Source organism: Zonotrichia leucophrys, chromosome 4A (assembly GCF_028769735.1).
Source record: "Zonotrichia leucophrys gambelii isolate GWCS_2022_RI chromosome 4A, RI_Zleu_2.0, whole genome shotgun sequence".
In the NCBI taxonomy this organism is placed as follows: domain Eukaryota; kingdom Metazoa; phylum Chordata; class Aves; order Passeriformes; family Passerellidae; genus Zonotrichia; species Zonotrichia leucophrys.
This window is the reverse complement of record NC_088174.1, coordinates 19,024,775-19,043,408: the sequence shown is the minus strand read 5'-3', so window position 1 is coordinate 19,043,408 and position 18,634 is coordinate 19,024,775. Positions and strand designations below refer to the sequence as shown.

Below are 18,634 nucleotides of genomic sequence, written 5' to 3'. Positions count from 1 at the left end.
GCAACAAAACCCACAGGAGTATTGATTCTGTAGTCAGAACAAAGTTACTCAGGAAAGTGAAAGCTGTGCACCTACGGGCGCTCCTGTCAAACCCAACAGCTTTTACATCTCCAGATTCTTGGTCTTCAATTCTCTGTCTTACCACTGTCATTTAAGGACTCCCAGGCATTTGCTGAGGATTAGCTCAGCTCCAAACACTCTCCTTCCCCTCTGCTTTGCTTCAGCCACCTCACAGTCACAAGGACTACACAACATTCCACAACCAGGTACACAAACCACAGCCAGGTATTTACAGAGCACCTCCATCCCAGCCCCACTGAGGACTTGTGGCTTTAGCCCAAGCTTATTTACCATGAACAGAAAAACAGAAACTTGGACAAGTAAAATGCAGCAGATCACAACAGCCTGAGGACAAAACCAGCCCAAAACCATTGTAGAAACTTCAGAGGGAGAATGGTTTCCCAGAAAAGGACACAATGAATATGTGAGAGTACTGGAAAAGAAAATGAGTGCCCTTGTAAGGTACACTGAAATAATCTCTTCCTTTCAATGAAGAGCCCTATGATTTCATGCTAAGATTCTTCAGCAGCTAAGCTTTTCTAAACATATTCAGGGACAGAGAGATGCTATTTTGAAAGATGCCTAGAAGGGTTTTCAGGAGACAAAGACAAAAACTCAAGTCAATGATGAGCAGTAACTGTATAATCCTGAGTCTGTGCTGCCCATCTGAATGTCAGCTGTTTCATGTACAATTCTCCTCTGACATTTTGCTTTCAAGGCCTGCTTGGTGCTCAAGCCACACATTTTTTAGCTAATCCTGATCTGTGGAGAAGTTATATCAGCAGCTATTTACCAGCAACACTGCTACTAAAAGCACAACAAGAAAGGAACAGCTGCAGTGTTACGTAGATAGATTTCCTTGCACAAAGGAATGAAGACAATCTGAGGGTGCATACGGTCATTGAAAAGTTTCTCCACTGAAATGAGAAGCACCAGGTTGTGCAGACCTTGTTATTAATGAGAAGAACTTACTCAGCTAAGCAGCCTGGAAAATCTCATCTTTTGGGGGTCTGCTTTCAGTGTGAAAGCACTGCAGTGGAGCCTGGACACGTGAAGCAAAGAAGAAAACCCTGAAATATTAAATATTAACTAGATACCATTCAATTAAGGAAAGCTTTCACACAATCCGTGATTCACACTGAAAAAGGACTTGGCCATTTTGAAGACAACTCTCGGCACTCAGTAGCTCCACAAGTGCAGGAATACACTCCACCATCCCTTCTGCCCCAAACCAAAACACAGACTATTTGATCATTTAACACATGACCTAGAGAATACCCTGACCACTGTGTTCCCAGTTTAAAAAAACATAACAAAACCACAGAAACCTTCAGAAACACAGGTTTTACATTTTGCTAGCAATTTAAATGCTGGGAACTTTGGATGCCAATTAACTTCAACACCCAGCTCTCCACCTTCACAAAGACCAAAAGGTTGAGAGATAAATCTGATTAAAATAGTTTTCATTACAACACACCAGTTTTTTCTCAGACAGAGGACTCAGTGTGCTATAATCTTTTGGGCTTTGGCTAAGTATTTTCTGAGATGTCATTTCTGATAGGTAATGTACAGTTTAATAGAGGGGGGGTTATTGTCCCTTCTCTGACAGCTCCCAAAGCCCTGCTGATGAAGAGGGTGAACAAAATCACCCAGCACACACGACACCCACAGAGCCGCCCCAGCAATGGATCTGTGAAGGGCCCTGAACACCACATTCCTACCCTAATTTTATCCTCACCCTCATCTCCCATAAATACCCAGAACCCTAAAACTGGGTCACTGCTGCCTGCAGGGTGGCAGGGGAAAATTCATAAATATTGATGCAGGAAAAAGAAATAAACTTTTCTTGGAGAAGTGGGGTCTGCCTACCATGCCCCAGGAGCCTCAGCACCATCAGCATTTTGTGGTGCCAAACCATCATTTAAAGGCTGAACTTTATGCCAACTCACCGGCCCTGTCAAGGCTTCCCATTTTCCATTTCAGCCCATTAATACCACGAGAAGCCAAGAGCCTTCTCTGGCCTCAGCAGCACTTCTGGAAAGGACTTGTACTCCCTCCAAAAGCTGCCTTTCCTGATGAGACTGGGACAGAAGATGCTCTTCCCATGCCAGCAAACACAAACTCCTCCTCTAGCTCCAGAGTCCAGCACCGGTCAGCAGGATTTGTGTTTCAAAGGCACATATCTTCCAGAAACATGGGTTTTCTGATTCAGAAGAGCCTTCTAATAATGAACTGCATGGCCCATAGCTATTTCAGTTTGGTGGTTATTAAATAGCACAAAAAATTTCATTATAAACTATGTTATTTAAATAACTTAGGATAGGGAAAAATAATCACAAACAATTCATCTATTCACAAGGAAAAGCCTTCCAGTAAACAGCTGCATCATAAAGAAGAGAATGGGCATAAAAGTTCTCCTCTACCACTAAGATTCAGGTTTTGCCACAGAGGCAAAGAGCAGAGAGCATGAGCTGAGCTCAGTACGTCACTAACTGATTATCTCCTCGAGAGAATAATGCAGCTTTCAGATCAAGAACACACAGTTATAGGTCTCTGCAAGAAATTGCTCAGAAATACAATTAGCAGGTAATGTAATTGAACAAATATGTCTCATGGAAAGGACATAAACTTCAAATTAACCAGAGCCTGAACTTTGTTGTTGGTCACATTTCATACGAGCTGAGACCACCACAGTCCAACAAACCCAGCCTGACTGAAGGGACACTCAAACCACCAGCCATGCTGAGCCAAAGCTGCACCCAACAGGAGCCTATGAACAGAAAGAAAAAGCTGCTTGCATATTTTTAATTCAGCATATTCTATTCAGGGTGTCATTGTTGTTTTGATATTCAAACAATTCTCACCGGCATTCAAGTTATCCATAATTTGTTCTACCAGCCCAGCCAAGAGAGCAGAGAACTGCAGCTGGGGAGCAGGAGGTGGTGAGAGGCTGAAGGAAGCTGCATGGACCCTCAGAGAAGGTTATCTGTCCTTTCAGGGCAGGGGTGTGTGTGCAGAAGGACTGCAGGCTCTTTTACCATGTGCACCCCCATGAAAATGCCCTCAGACACCAACCTGTGTGCATGCTCCATTCACTGTCTGCACCACTGAGTCCTTTCAGCACCTTGGGTGCTTGCCAAAGAATCAAAGCATTAAAAATGAGGTAAACTGACGGCTCCTGTCCACAGCAGAGCAGCACAAACACGTGCCACACTCATCTCTGTGCTTACAGGCGCTGAGTTACCCTCCCTTGGCTCTAAAAGCGAGGGCGAGCAGTCCAAGGGAAAACATCGCAGCTAGAACAACTGAAACCAGAGGAAAACACAGGATTTGAATGCCTCCCCTCTTACATGGAAAGCACCTCCTCAGAGCAGTCCATGGGTGCCATGGCCCCTCAGAGGGGCAGCTTTCCCACGGCCACAGCACAGGACTGGTGCCCACTAAAGCCAGCACCACCAGGGCATCAGCAGCGCAGGGCGAGCGCCTCTCCCAGCACCCAGCCCTGCCCAGAGCCTCTGGGCTTGTACAGCCACAGACACATTAACACAACTGACCAAGGATGAAGGAGGACCAAAATAGCTCGCTTTCTTTCTCAAGCCACTGGCAAAAATCAAACCAATTAAAATCATGATCTGAGTCAGTTTTAGTCGATCGCTGGCACCTGGGGCAAAGCGCCGCCAGAGCAGAGCTGCTGTTGGTTTCCAGTTGAGCTGTCAGTGAGACAGGGGAAGGGGCTCGAGGAGATGAAGAAGGCATTAATAATAACAGAGGCAAAGACAAGAGCTTGGTCCACACCAGGGGCACAGGATTTGCATCAGCTTCCCGCGCCTGCCTGACAGCAAGCCTGGCCCAGGGCACCAACAAAACCACAAAGCCAAGAGGACAACTTGAAGGGAAGCAAAAAACAAACCCCAGAAATGGTGTACAGACACACAGGCAATAAAGAATATTTTTACAAAACAGCTGAAACCAAACAGCAGTTGTGTCCCTCCAGCAGCTCCTGGATGTGGCCATGCCCTGTGGGGAGGCTGCAGCGATTGGCACGGTGGGGTAAATGCAGGACACGGCTGCTCAGGAGCAAACAGCCCTCTGAAGGTGTGCCACCAGCCACAGACAGCAGGGCACTCATGTGCCCAAGGCAGCGTGGCTATCCAGCAGGGACCCTGCACAGCAGCACGGTGCCAGCCACACCAGCCACAGGGCACCGAGCAACACCAACAGCATCAACACACAGCAAGCTGTTCTGACACACCGTGACCCCTGACAGAGGCAGCCCACATCTAAAAAACCCCAAATGACCAAACAACAACAACAAAAACATCACCACAGGACAGAAGCTAAAAATAAGATTCTGCAACACTGCTTTTCATCAGGTCTGCCTGTGTGCCTGAAAGGGGAGAGCTTGCAGTGAGCAATACCTGCCCTCACTCTGGAGTCAGGATCACAAACAACTCATCAATTCCCAATAGCTCACACGCGGCTTGAGCCAAGGTCTCGTTTGTCTGGGGAGGAAAAGCAAGAGCAAGAAATGATTACAACTCTAAAAATACCATGGAGAGAGAGCTGCAAGGCTGGTCCTGGGCAGGGGCTGGCTCTGCTGCCACTGCCACAGCCCGGGGCGCACTGGGGCAGCTGTGCCCACACACACTGTCCCTCTGGGGTAAGCAGGACCTTGTCCGTGCAGGAGAGCCTGGCAAGGTGCTCACTCCCTGTCACTGCACCCTCCAGGGCCCCAGGCTGACCTACAGCCGGTCCTGTGGTTCATGAGGCACTTGGAGGAGCACAGGGAGGATTTACACGTTTGTCATCCCAGCCTGTGGGGACAGCACCCCACAGAGGCAGAGGAACTGGACAGGGACCAGGTTCCAGAGGGAGCCAAGGTGCAGGAAGTAATTAATCAGTGAACTGTATTGGCCTACTGAAAGAGGTGGACAACTGACAGTCTTTGCATTTTGAGATTCCCATCTTAACCTCCCTTCCAGACAAAGTGAAAAGGATGGAGACATGGCGCGTTTCCAAAAGGACAAGCTGAAAAAAGATTAACCTGCATATGTGCAAAGAGAGTGTTTAACACCACAGCACCCAGAGAAAAGCCTGTTACTACACAAGATGGGAATTTAGCTACCACCACATCACATCAAAAGAAACCACCACGTTTCACTCTTCTGCTTTAAAATCTGTCCCACGCCTTCCTCATATGTCTGCACCTCCTGATCAATTACCTTATGTCAAAGCCTTGTTACACACACACACTCACACACAAGTTTTAATTGATTTACTCAAGTCAGTGAGCAAGGAATAAATTAAATTACATCTTGGGAAATAAAGCTGGGCACGCCAGGGCAGCCCGCCTCACTGCTGCAGGATTTGAAAGCTCAGAAACAAAGGCAGATCTGGTTTGCTGCCACAGTTTGATGTGAAGCCTCAAAGTGCCCGAGCTGTGCTGGCCCAGCTGATCCTCAGCCAGCCCATGGCAGGGCAGCCAGGGTGCTGAGCCTACAAGCACAGACCCTGCTCACTGATCACAGCAGCACCAGCCAGAATTTATCCAGCAGCTCCCTGCTCACAGCACAGCACAGAGCCAGCACACTGCACACGTGAGTACTGAACAGAAAATGCACATAAAACCAACATTTCCGTGCTTTGTGATGGTATTTTGACTGGGTCAAAAACTGATGCCACTACCTTTTAAAGACTCTTCATTCTCACCATATTTGCCAAGGTGTTAATAATCCTTCAAGACCTTTGAGTCAATAATCTTATGCTTGTGAATAAAGGTAAAACATAAATAAGAAACAGATGAAGATATTGCAAGAGACTGAATTATACAGAATAATTCCCAAAGCCAAATTTTGAAGCACCAACAACCAAAATACAGCAGAACTGGAGAGGCAGCAGCTGCCTTCAAGGACATCCAGCACAGGACAGGGTAAAACTTCAAACCACACTGTTCAGTTCACAGCATCTCCCAGGCAATCTCTCATTCCTAAACACAGGATTCTGCTCCCTTTTATTCACCAGCATGGTTTTCTGATGCTGCAAGATCAGATCAGGAACCAAATCTGTTTCTCTTACATACTTCAGTAATCCCATACTGCAGAATCAAGGCTGAAAATTGCAGTTCATTCTAGCAATCTTCAGGCTTATCTTAGAACATTGATTAACACAACCCCCTGCCACACTTTTTATAAAGAAAAAAACTGGGGGGAAAAAGAATATTTAAAATATTGATCCCAAGAGCGGTCAGCACTGTGAAGTGCAAAGCACGTCACATTTCCACTGAGGGTTTGATTCCCAAGGCTGGCACTGAGCAGCACAAACCATGCCTCAGCCTGACCTGACAGGACAGCACAGCTCAGGTGCTGCTCTTCAGAAGGTGCCACCCAAATAAACACCAATGATCTATCAAATTCTCTCACCAGGAGTTATTCAAACCCAACCCAAGCACAGGACAGTTTAAAATGCTGACAGCAGCAATAAGAACTGTAATTAGAGATCTGACTGAAGAGGCAAAAACACTTTGACAAAAGCCCTATAAAAGCAGAGGGTTCCACAGTGGGTGCAGGCACTGTGGATGCACCGACAGCAATGCTCTCCCAGCTCTGTGGATGCACCGACAGCAATGCTCTCCCAGCTCTGTGGATGCACCGACAGCAATGCTCTCCCAGCTCTGTGGATGCACCGACAGCAATGCTCTCCCAGCTCTGTGGGTGCACTGACAGCAATGCTCTCCCAGCTCTGTGGATGCACCGACAGCAGTGCTCTCCCAGCTCTGTGGGTGCACCGACAGCAATGCTCTCCCAGCTCTGTGGGTGCACCGACAGCAATGCTCTCCCAGCTCTGTGGATGCACCGACAGCAATGCTCTCCCAGCTCTGTGGGTGCACCGACAGCAATGCTCTCCCAGCTCTGTGAATGCACCGACAGCAGTGCTCTCCCAGCTCTGTGGATGCACTGACAGCAATGCTCTCCCAGCTCTGTGGGTGCACCGACAGCAATGCTCTCCCAGCTCTGTGGATGCACTGACAGCAATGCTCTCCCAGCTCTGTGGGTGCACCGACAGCAATGCTCTCCCAGCTCTGTGGATGCACCGACAGCAATGCTCTCCCAGCTCTGTGGGTGCACCGACAGCAATGCTCTCCCAGCTCTGTGGATGCACTGACAGCAGTGCTCTCCCAGCTCTGTGGGTGCACCGACAGCAATGCTCTCCCAGCTCTGTGGATGCACTGACAGCAGTGCTCTCCCAGCTCTGTGGGTGCACCGACAGCAATGCTCTCCCAGCTCTGTGGATGCACCGACAGCAATGCTCTCCCAGCTCTGTGGATGCACCGACAGCAATGCTCTCCCAGCTCTGTGGATGCACTGACAGCAATGCTCTCCCAGCTCTGTGAAGGAAGAGCAATGTGTTATCTCCTCTCAGGGACAGAGGCGCTGCCTGACAAACAGCTCGCTCACACCCTGCACCTCAGCCATCAAATCTGCTAGGCTTTCTCCATTTCTCTCATGAGCCTTTTGTCACTCACTCAGCCCGCCTCATGCACACTCAATGGCTCCTGCAATGCACTGAAGGTAAGAATTTGTGATAGTGGGAATGTGGCATGACAAGAATATCCAACTTTCACTGATAGGGACCCAAAGCAGAGCGCTAACAGCTTTTGGGCAAATGGAAAGTAGAGATGTTTGGCACCTTGCAGGACAGATTGTCAAGTCTTTTCTGCACCATTTCAGGCTGTCAAACCTGCGTGCTTTCCCTGCAGTCTGATATTACTACGAGTTACACCCACAGTATCTCCTCTTCCATTACATTCTTCAGCTTCCTTGTGCTCTCCAGAGACTTTTCAAAGTTCATTTTCCATCGTTCAAAGTCTCACAGAATCTGCTTTCTCCTGCCACTGCACCACACTTTCTCCCCCTTCCATTCTCAGCCTGCCACCTTTTATTCATTCCACAAAGCAATTTAAAGTCCATCCTTCATGATCAAACGTGGAGTGAAACAAAGGCACTTCCAGACCAAAGGGCACAGCCCTGCCACCTCGGTACTGAGCTTCCAGCATCCTCCACAGCACTGACACGAAACCCTGCTTCTTTCAGCTGTTATGTATTTCAAAATCCCTTCCTAACATTGTTCAGAAGGGCCTAACTAATTTTTCTGATCATACTCAAAAGTCTTGAAGAAACATCTCTGTTTTGACGGGAGGTCTTTTCAGACCAAGGGTGGAACAAGGACAGGGATGGAAAACCTGACAGGTCTTTTTCCTTAAAATAGCTCTAGTGTGACTGTTTTTCCTGAGAAATCTCAAAGAAGTTTTGCTTATGTCCCAGTGGGGAAACAAACTCAAATTTTTAAACCCTGAAAGTTGCCATGAAAAGAACTGAAAACTTTCACAGCTCTGCACAATCCTTCTCTCCTCTACAGTCATTAATTGCTGCCACTTAAATTAGGCATCCCTAAACAAGGGCATCTACTGTTCTTAAATGAACTACTAGGAAAAAGTCCAAGTTCATCTTTCTCCTGTTTTCCACGCTGTCCTCTCCTTGTGCAGGAGTTACTGAATCACTGCCTAAAAAGCTTTCACTGCTCTCCATCACGTACCAACGGGACACCCCTCATGAACTGCCATGTACACTAACCCCCAACATCCCAGAAATCATGGGATAGAAATTCCTCCCAAGGACACAATTGTACAAACAGAACTTGAAAACTGGGGTTTGCACTGATAATCTGAAAAGAAACAAAAAACAAAAAACGAAACCCCAAAAACCAAACCAAACAAACAAGATGAAACCCAACCCCAAAACAAACACCCAGCCCCTCCTGCAGCCAAGGAAACCATTTGTGCTGCTCTCCAGGGGCCAAGTAGCACAGCTCTGCATGGCCAGCAGCCAGCCAGCAGCACCAACACAGACATTCCTCCTCCAGCCTCCCCGGCCAGGCAGTGTCCTGACCTTGGAGCGGGTCTGAAACCGCTCACACTTCACCCCAAAATCCCTTCTCAGCTGCAGCCAGACTTCTGACCCTGCTGCCATAGCCTCCCCACGAGGGGATGAAGGAGAGCCTTGCCATGTGATGCCTCTTGACTTACTTCACTCTGACCACCTTTTATTGAGCGCCGCCAAAGCAAACGAAAACCCAATATCCTCTCTCAGAAAGCAAACAGGGCAGAGCGGGAAGGGGAGAAGAGCAGCAGATGAAAGTCACTCCAGCTCTCCTTGCCCAATCACTTGAAAGCAGCCAGCTATTTTTGGCAGTCTCTGGATTCAGGCACTGCTATGCAAGACGAGAGGCAAACGTGAGGCAGAGCACATGACAGAGCTGCCCTGTGCACGCTGCGAGATGGCTCTGTGCTGTACGGGGGGCTGCAGGGACCCCTGCTCCTCCAGCAGGAGTCACCACTGTGGGCAGGAGGGACACTGCTCCTGGGATGGCCTCACACAGCTGCACACCCCTCCCTGAGGAAATGCGTTCACCTGCAATCCCCACCAACGCTGCAACTCCCAAAAACACCTCCACGTCTGTATTGCACCAGGGAGCACTCGCACGGATCAGGCTCTCCAGCTCTGCACCCCACCAGGAGTGACAATGGCTTGCGGTGACAACTGGCTCCATCCTGGCTTCTTATTCTCCTGCAGCACCCAGAGGAACAAAGCCACACCAGCTCAGAGCACTGTGTATAATTACAATTAAAACACGGATCATTTTCCAGGCAGTACTGTGGCACAACTTGGGCAAAATGAGATGTCAGAGCAACACAAGAATTTCACATGTGTACTGAACACACAAGATAGCTGCCCAGAACTCCACAGCAGATGCAAAAGCCAAAGGAAAAATGTTTCTGTGTAAGCAGACTGACAGCACACTGGCAATGTGGGGAAGTAAATCCAGCCTCAGCTACTTGAACATGTGGCCAGGAGCTACATAAGGGACACAAGTGACACCCAAAACAAATCCCTGCAGAGCACACAGCCCAGAGGGGATTACACCATGCCCACCTCTGATCTGATCCCACCATCACAGCAGAAATTCATCCTAAACTGGCCGGTAACTAAATGCACACATATCAAAGATATCAAGCACTGGTTAAACAATTCATTCTTAAAGCAACCAAGAGAGCCTTGGATCAATTATGTCAGACCCCAGCTTTTGAAAAGCACCTAGAGATTCCCCGGGCCACAGAACAGAGTATCTCCATAAATACACCTTCATTTCAGCTGCAAGCACCACCAGTGGCACAGGTACCAAAGCACCAGCAGCTCAGATTCAGTCAATCCTGAACTGTGTACATGTAATGCAGCCCAGATCAATGGCAATTCGATTGCTATTTCAGGAATATCTCTTCTTCCCACCTCATTTCTGTCCTCTGCTCCCTCCCGCCTCCCAGTGATGCTCTAATTATTCAAACAACGTAAGCAGTGTTCAATCCATGCCAGCCCTTTCTTCCTTTAGCACTGACCTTGCCTTATACATCACTCTCACAAAACTAATTAAGTGGAGAACAGTCTCACTTTACACTCTCTTCATGAGAAGAACTGAATTGTTACCTGCCCGAGGGTGCAATTCAAATTATTTTCGCCTTCATTTCACTCAGCAACACAAAACAAATATTGAGCACAAAACCAGACAATTCACAGAAACTTTTACCCAAGATACCACACACAAAAATAAAAGGATTATTGTAAATAACATCTATAACCTAGTTGTCTCATTTTGGTTTTTAACATGCATTTTCATGTAAGCTTGACCAAGACGTGTATTTTGGGAAAAGGAAGGAATTTTGTTAGGTAAAATGATGTAACTGAGGAAGGAAAAATGTTTGGGCTGCACAAGCCCTAGAGCCAGGCTCAGCTGAGAGGGACAGGAGTGGCCAAGAACCCTTCAGTCCCACAGAGGAGATCTGAGACCACGGAATCTGTGAGAGCATCCAGGCACCAACAGGGCTGCTCCTCTCCAATTCACAGAAACACAGAGCTCCTGGCCTGAAAATGCTCAGCTAAGGGTTGTCCAGGATGGGAGGCTTGTCCTCTTGGAGTTACAAATGTTTTATTGTACACAGAACACCTCCAGATTTACAGAGGATTTTACACAAGCATGGATTCAGGACTTGCCCCATCTTTGCTCCTGAGATTTTTCACACAACTCTGGAGCTGTGGCTTCTGCAGGAGACATCAGCACTAACACACCATGAGGAACAGGAGCAGAAATTGAGCATGCATGGACCCAAGGCTGCCCTGCAGCCTCCATTCCCAAAGCACAGGGGTGAGACCAATGCCTTGCAGGAAATCTCAGTAGATGGCACAAATTCAGTTAATGACAAGTCTGCAGTGTACTGTGGGTGGCCACAGAGCAGAGATGCCAGATCTAGGCCATGCAGATTCTGGTGCATCTGCTGTGGCTGCTGTGCTCCCCCTCTGCAGCGCCCTGCAAGGCTCTGTGGGGCTGCTCGTCCTCCAGGCTTCATTTGGAGATTTGGCATCTGCAAGAGGCAACTATAATTAAGTTTTCCTCTAGAAGCAAAAAAAAAGACTTTTACTACCTTCTGTACAACACAAGTTGTTGGCATGGACAGCAGCCACACAGAACCAACACCAACAAACCCCCGAGTGTGGAGCTTGTCCCTGGAAATTCTGCCTTGCTGTGGATTTCCTCAACACTGAAAACCATTCAGGAGCATCAGCACAAATGTGCTGGCATTTCCATCTCAACACTGCTTCCACTTTTTAACTGCTGACGTTTTATCAGCATATGTGAGGGGCAACAGTCTTGGGATTGAGAGGGAAGGATGTTTCTTTTATAGAGCTCCTGTCGTTTGTGGTACCAAAGCCAGCCCAGATAATGAGTCAGAACAGGAGGTAGTTACTGTAAATATTCCAAGCATGGGCACATTAACAACCTCCCACTAATCAGAGGCAATGCCACGGGCAGACAGAGAACTCCCACTGGTGTCACTGGGAGTTCTGAATGGATCAGGGCTCAGCCAAGCACTGAGCATCCATTGTGACCTGAGGGATCAATACCAGGGTGGGATGGGCCATGGCCCAGATTTTGGCTGGCTCTTTCCAGTGGGCGATGCAGGCTTCTATTTATTCAAAGTGAAATCTGCAACCTCAGACAGGAGCCTCTGAGATTTCCAGTGTGAAGGGAACAAAAGCACTGTGGTTAACACTCACTCTCTGGTGCCGTTCCGTGTTTCTACCACAAACACAAGTTCTGATGTGTAGGTCAGCAGCACCAACTGACCACAAGGACCCAATGTGCTGCTGCAAGCACCTGCCTGAACAGATCCTCAAGCTCACATCCTAAACTGCAGCTGCTGCTGAAGTCTGGGGGGCTTTTGGTCTGCAGTGAAAAGAGCTGGCGCCCAAGTTTCTGCCAAAAAGACACAGAAATGCCCTGCCTGTGACCTGAGCTGGCCAAGCAGCACTCGAGGCACTCAGCACCGGGCTCCCTTCCCCCTTCTCACCAGGGCTGCACTCCCTGCTAATTTTGATCCCGTGGCCTCAGACCAAGACGTGGTCAGCTTACATGCTGCTCCTCCTCAGTCCCTGAAGTAAGTTACTGTCTCATGAATCAGTTCTATAGAAATATAACTGTTGACATCAGCTTCTTTATTTTTGTCAGCTTTTCTCCAGACCTTTCAATCATAAGCTGCATTATCCTATATTCCCATAAAGCCAGGAAAAGCAGTAATAGATACCTCAAAATTCCGACTTCTGTTCTTCCTGCCAAGTGATTTCTCTAAGTGCTTTGTTTTCTGCTGTCACTGAATTAGAATAGTACCTGTACTTCCAGAGTCTTCACTGTTACTGTCACTATTTCAATACACTCTTCTCAGATTAGAAGCTTTCAGCTTCAAAAATGCTCCTATTTTGCTTTCTGCAGAAGAAAATACACTCTGCATTTCCTCACTGCTTATGGCTGAGGCGATCAGACTTTTGGACAAAGCTATCCCAGTTCCTTGTGGTGACAGCACGGTGACAGCAACAGATCCCCCTGCATCTGCTTTGATGGGGAAGCCAATAGTACATAATCCCCTTAGCAAAAAGGAACACAAATGCAGATTAATCCACTCCTCAGATTGAGTTTGAGACTCTCTGCTCCAGCTCTCGACTGCCCAGAGGAGCCACACAAACTGCAGAGCAGCGTGTGCAAGGGCCTGGCTGTAAGAGCAGGCAGCACGGGCTCTCCAAGGGCCAGCCCCAAAGCACAGGGCTTCCAGCTCCTTCCCCATGCATGCCCAGGGCTCTCCTCATGCCCACAACTCTCCCTAAACAGAAGATAAAAATATTTCATTCAAAGCAGGTGATGCTGGTCCAGCCCCAAGGACCGACGGGGACACTCGAAGCACTGTGCCCAGAGTGCAAGGCCAACACTTCTGGGGAAATGCCCTGCCCTGGCACAGCCACGGCTCTGGGCACAGCAGCTCCGTGCCAGGACAAGAACCTGCCTGGTGGGAGCTGCTCTGCTGAGCTGGGAATGCAGAAGAGCTGCCCCAAAATCACTGACCACTTCTGTGCTGGGAATGCACCCAGAGCATCCCCTGAGCACGGAGCTGCTCCCCAAATCACTGAGTGCCCACTGCTGAGCTGGGATTGCACCCAGAGCACCCCCTGAGCACTGAGCTGCTCCCAAAATCACTGAGTGCCCACTGCTGAGCTGGGAATGCACCCCGAGCATCCCCTGAGCGCTGAGCTGCTCCCAAATCACTGACACTGCTGAGTGGAATGCACCCAGAGCATCCCCTGAGCACTGAGCTGGTCCCAAAATCACTGGTGCCCACTGCTGAGCTGGGATTGTACCAGAGCATCCTGAGCACTGAGCTGCCCAAAATCACTGACCACTGCTGAGCTGGGATTGCACCCAGAGCATCCCCTGAGCACTGAGCTGCTCCCAAAATCAGTGAGTGCCCACTGCTGAGCTGGGAATGCACCCCGAGCACCCCCTGAGCACTGAGCTGCTCCCAAAATCACTGAGTGCCCACTGCTGAGCTGGGATTGCACCCAGAGCATCCCCTGAGCGCTGAGCTGCTCCCAAAATCACTGAGTGCCCACTGCTGAGCTGGGATTGCACCCAGAGCACCCCCTGAGCACTGAGCTGCTCCCAAAATCACTGAGTGCCCACTGCTGAGCTGGGATTGCACCCAGAGCACCCCCTGAGTGCTGAGCTGCTCCCAAAATCAGTGAGTGCCCACTGCTGAGCTGGGATTGCACCCTGAGTGCTGAGCTGCTCCCAAAATCACTGAGTGCCCACTGCTGAGCTGGGATTGCACCCAGAGCACCCCCTGAGCTGCTGCTCCCCAGCCAGTGCCCACTGTGGGTGCTGAGCTGCTCCTCCCCAGCCCCTGGCATTCCTGTCCCCCAGGCACAGGGAGGTGACACGGGCACTGCCCCAGGATGAAGGCAGCCCAGAGGGGACAGGCCGCTCTGGAACCAGCTGCTGGCTGCCCCAAACAGCCTCCAGCCCAGAGCAGCACTGCCCCTGTGCCCCGGGGAGCAGCTGGGAGCACACCTGGGCTGGCAGCACCCTGCACCTTCCAACTATCACACACCTGAATTAAATATAGGGGAGAGGGGAAATCAATGCCATCATCTGCCCTAATCCTGTAGGTACACAGCACAGTTATTGCAGCATCTTGCAGAAAGGAAAGGTGCACATCCCTGACTTCATTCTGCTAATCCGTGAGCTTTAGTTAAGATTAGGATAGATAATGCTAAATGCCCACAGCCACTTTTAAAAGCAACCAGATATTGAGCAAAACACAGCCATCACTGGGTTTTCCAGGCAGGACTTACAAGTGGGACCAACACACTCTTAAGCAAGCAGTTACCTTCCTCTTTGGCTTCAGGAAAGAAGTGAAAAACCCCCACTGTTTTAATTAAAAATAGATTTTTATACTTCTGTAACACCTGCAGAACTCCACTGACACCACCACAGACTTTACAAAAGCATAATTTCACTGCAAACAACCACTGCAAAGCAGTTAAGTATTTGCTCTGGATTGTGCTTTTTCCCAGCAAAATCCATGGCCTTTCAAAGTTCTGTATAAATCACTTTTTTCTAGAAAGAGCCACCCCAAATCCAGGGGAAGAAAGTGTCTCTTAACAACATACACAGTGCAGCTCCTACATTTGGGCTGAACATGGCCCTCCCCAAATCCTGTAGAGAATTACAGCAAGGTCTCACCTCATGCATGGCCCTGCAATGCCTAAGAAAGCTTCAGGAGTGAGAAATGCTGGCACTGCTCTCACTGAGAAGCATTCCACATTTATGGGGCAAACACAGCCCTGGGACAGCTGCATTTACAGCAGGTATTCAAACTACACCACCCTCCCTTACAGACGGGGTACCTGAACCAGCACCACCACAAGCCACTCGTATATAAAACATGATTATGTTGTTCTCTGACAGAGAGCTTAACTAACCCAAAACCACAGAGCTTTCTCTCAGGACTCTAGTGCCACAGTACACCTGCAAAAAAATGCAGGAAATGGTATCCCATCCTTTCCAGGCAAATTATAAACTGTTTAATTGTATAAAAAACCCATCCAGACCAAAAAATCTTAACAAAAAACCCCACCCATCACTACCTGGATTTACTATGGCTGGAGCCAAATCAAACATTCCCATTGAGAGCACTAACACTTGCAATGACCAAAAGAGAATTCAGGAGGTTCAGAGGAAAGAACATTTCCTATTCTTGTCTACAACTCAAGAGGCTGAGGAGGATCATGCAGCCTATACATGAGCCAGTAAATATTAACTCCTTCTCAGCATCCCCGAGCCTCTCTAAAAGCTGTTTCACAGGTGCTCCCCACCACTCACAAACCTCCTCACACATGTGGGCTCCTCCTGCTGTACCCACAACTGCCTCTCTGCTTGGTGGGAGCACAGAGAGTTTCTCTGTGAGCTCAGGGAGCGGAGCAGCGACTCCTGAAGCAGAGCAGCAGCACCCACTGCTTTTCCTGAGCCCCAGAATGTTCACCTGCTCACCCTGTCAGCACTGACATCACAGCCTCGCACGTCTCAGGCATCACTGACTCACTAACAGACACACAAGTGCCTTTGTCCCACTGCTCTGAAATGTGCCAAAGCAATTTCAGACGTGAAGTGTGTCATTAGAACCTGTAATCACAGCACAAAATGCAATATGTAAGCTTGATTTTAAAAATAAGCTTTCAGGCAAGCATAGCGCAAGTATGGCAATTTCTTTTTGCTTACGTTTGTACCACAGTTCTAAATCATGCAAAGTAATTCCTCAGAAAGGCGGGAATCTTTTGTTCTGCACTGCTTAATAAATTATTTAAAGCGCAATATAGCGAATAAGGCCACCATGAAAGAAAATCAAAATCAACTCAACTTCAAAGGATATAATGTAAAGGCAAAATATATTTATCTAAAAAAAGTAAGGTTTTGCAATGCATCTAAGTAGTGAAGTTGATTGGGTTGCTGAGAAAAAAAATGTCATGCAAACGCTAAGGATTTGGACATGAGACAGAACATAGTAAGAAGGGGAAAGACAGAGTTGGGAAAAAAACTCACACTAAAAGAACATAAAAAAGAAGCTTTCCAAAGTGTTAAACATAAATTTTCAAAACCAAAAGCTTTTTATCAAGAATAGAAAGGCTGTATTGTTTTGATTCGGCCTCTCTGGCTGCTAAAAAAGTAAACGGCAGGGAAGTGTCCCACTCGGTTTTACAGAACTAGGAAATGAGGGGCGGGTTTCGGTCCTGCGGGGAGGCCCGGCCCCAGCCCCCTCCGAAACCACACTGGGGTGTGCGGGGAGCCCCGGGGACACCCCGAGGGACAGCGAGCCCCGAGCCGGCCGGGTGGCACGGGGCACACGGCCACCTGTGCGAGGGCCACTGCGCCCGGGCAGGACCCCGGCGAGGAACCCCGGTACGTACCAGGGAACCCGGCAGGAACCCGGCGGGAACCGGCAGGGAACCCCGGCAGGGAACCCTCGCACCCTGGCAGGGAACCCCGGCATGGACCCCGTACCCGGGCACAAACCCCGGCCATGCCCCCGGCGCGGGCAGCCCCAGCGCCGCGGGGCCCGGGGCGAAGCGGGGCGGGGAAACCCCCGTGCCCGGCCCGGCTGGGTGCCCCGGCCCCGCTGGGTGCCCCGGCCCCGCTGGGTGCCCCGGCCCCGTCCCCGCTGCCCGTCTCCATGGCGATGTGTGCCCTCCCCGCCCGCCGGCCGGAGCCGCCGCAGCGCCGAGCACCCCCGGCCCCGGCCGGGAGCCGCCCCCTCCCCTCGCCTGCCCGCTGGGGAACGGGGGGGCCCCGGTGCCGCATTGAGCGGGCCCCGCGGCCGAGCCGGGGTGCCGGGCAGTGCCGGGTGCCGCTCCCTGCCGAGCCGGGGCTGCCCCCGGAGCCGTGCCCCCCTCCCGGCCCCGTGAGCTGTCCGCGGTCGGGCCGGGGAACGCGCCGCCGATCGGGGCGGCTGCGCCTGCCTTACCCTTGGAAGCATCTTTCTCTTCTTTGGGCTTGATCACCTTCCCGCTCATAGACCCCAGCTTGGGTGGGAAAATCCCCGGGAGCGTCGCGAATTCCGGCTGGACCAAAGAAACCTCGGGCGGGGGGCAGCGTGCGTGCGCGTGGGGGATCCTCTACGCCGAAAAGGCTGAAATAACACCGGGAGCAGGGGAAGGGGGGGCACTGAGGAGCCGGCGAGCTGCCCGCTCCCCGGAGCGGAGCCTCGGAGCCCGGCGGCGCCGCCGCGGTGCCTGCGGGAGCCGAGCGGGGAGCGGGGGGCTCCGGCAGCCGCAGCACCGAGCCCCTGCGCCGCTCGCCGTGCCGGAGACAAAAGCGATATTCCCCGCGTCTGCCCGGCCCCGGCCCCCTCCTTCCCCCGCCTCCCCGGCTCTGCCTCCCCTCCCCAGGGCCAGGGAAGCGCAGCTGGTCCTGCAAGTCCCACCGACCGGGGGGAGGGGGGTACCGTGACTGGGGAGGGGTTGTTCGCTTGGGTGTGTTGGGTTCGGGTTTTTCTCTTTTCGCATCCTCCCCTAATAATAATGGGATGGAGCAGCTGAGCCGCAGCCGCGGATAGGCGGAGGAGGAGGACGCGAGTCCCCGTCACTGCAGAAGAGGCGGCAGGTTTACGCTCGCGGCAGCGAGGAGGGCTGGAGGAGCAGCTCCAGCCGCTGGCCCCGCGCTCCCCATCACCCGCACCGGGGCTCCATTAACCGGCACGGGGGAGGGCGGGGGCAGCACGCCTCCCGCTGCCCCCCGGCCACGGACCGCCGCCCCACGGCCGGAGCCACGGCCGGCCGGGCCGCCCCCGGTACCGCCGCCAGCCCGGTACCGCAGGGGCGGCTGTGGGCGCGGGGCCCGGCGCCGCCCGCTCCCTGCCTGTTGCTGCCGTGGCGGGAGCGGGGCACGGGGGGCACGGGGGGATCGGGTTCCCGTTAGCAGCGGGCACGGAGGGCAATGGGGATCGGGTTCCGCAGCAGGGAACGGGCAGAGCCGCGCCGGCTGCCGCCCAGCCCTGCCCTGCCCCGGCGTGTGGGACGGCGCTCACCCCTCCCGCCCCTGCTCCATCCCCTGGGGGAGCGGGAAGGGACCCCCAGAGCAGCCAGAG

At 51.1% G+C, this 18,634-nt stretch overlaps 1 protein-coding gene across 3 annotated transcripts in view; it reads right to left on the bottom strand.

Annotated features, from left to right (window-relative positions):
- The window catches only part of FGF13 (fibroblast growth factor 13), a 182,788-nt gene extending 164,667 nt beyond the window's left edge, over positions 1-18,121 (bottom strand). Inside the window, exons 1-2 of one of the 3 annotated variants that reach the window (XM_064712766.1) lie at positions 17,993-18,121; positions 17,513-17,677 (exon numbers count right to left, since the gene is read on the bottom strand). In XM_064712766.1, coding sequence (XP_064568836.1) covers positions 17,513-17,561 — 49 coding nt within the window. In that variant the 5' untranslated portion in view covers positions 17,562-17,677; positions 17,993-18,121. Of the gene's footprint in view, positions 1-17,512; positions 17,949-17,992 lie in introns of those variants that run through there. The other 2 variants (XM_064712765.1, XM_064712769.1) reach the window with 2 other exon arrangements.
- Between the last annotated feature and the right edge of the window lie 513 nt (positions 18,122-18,634).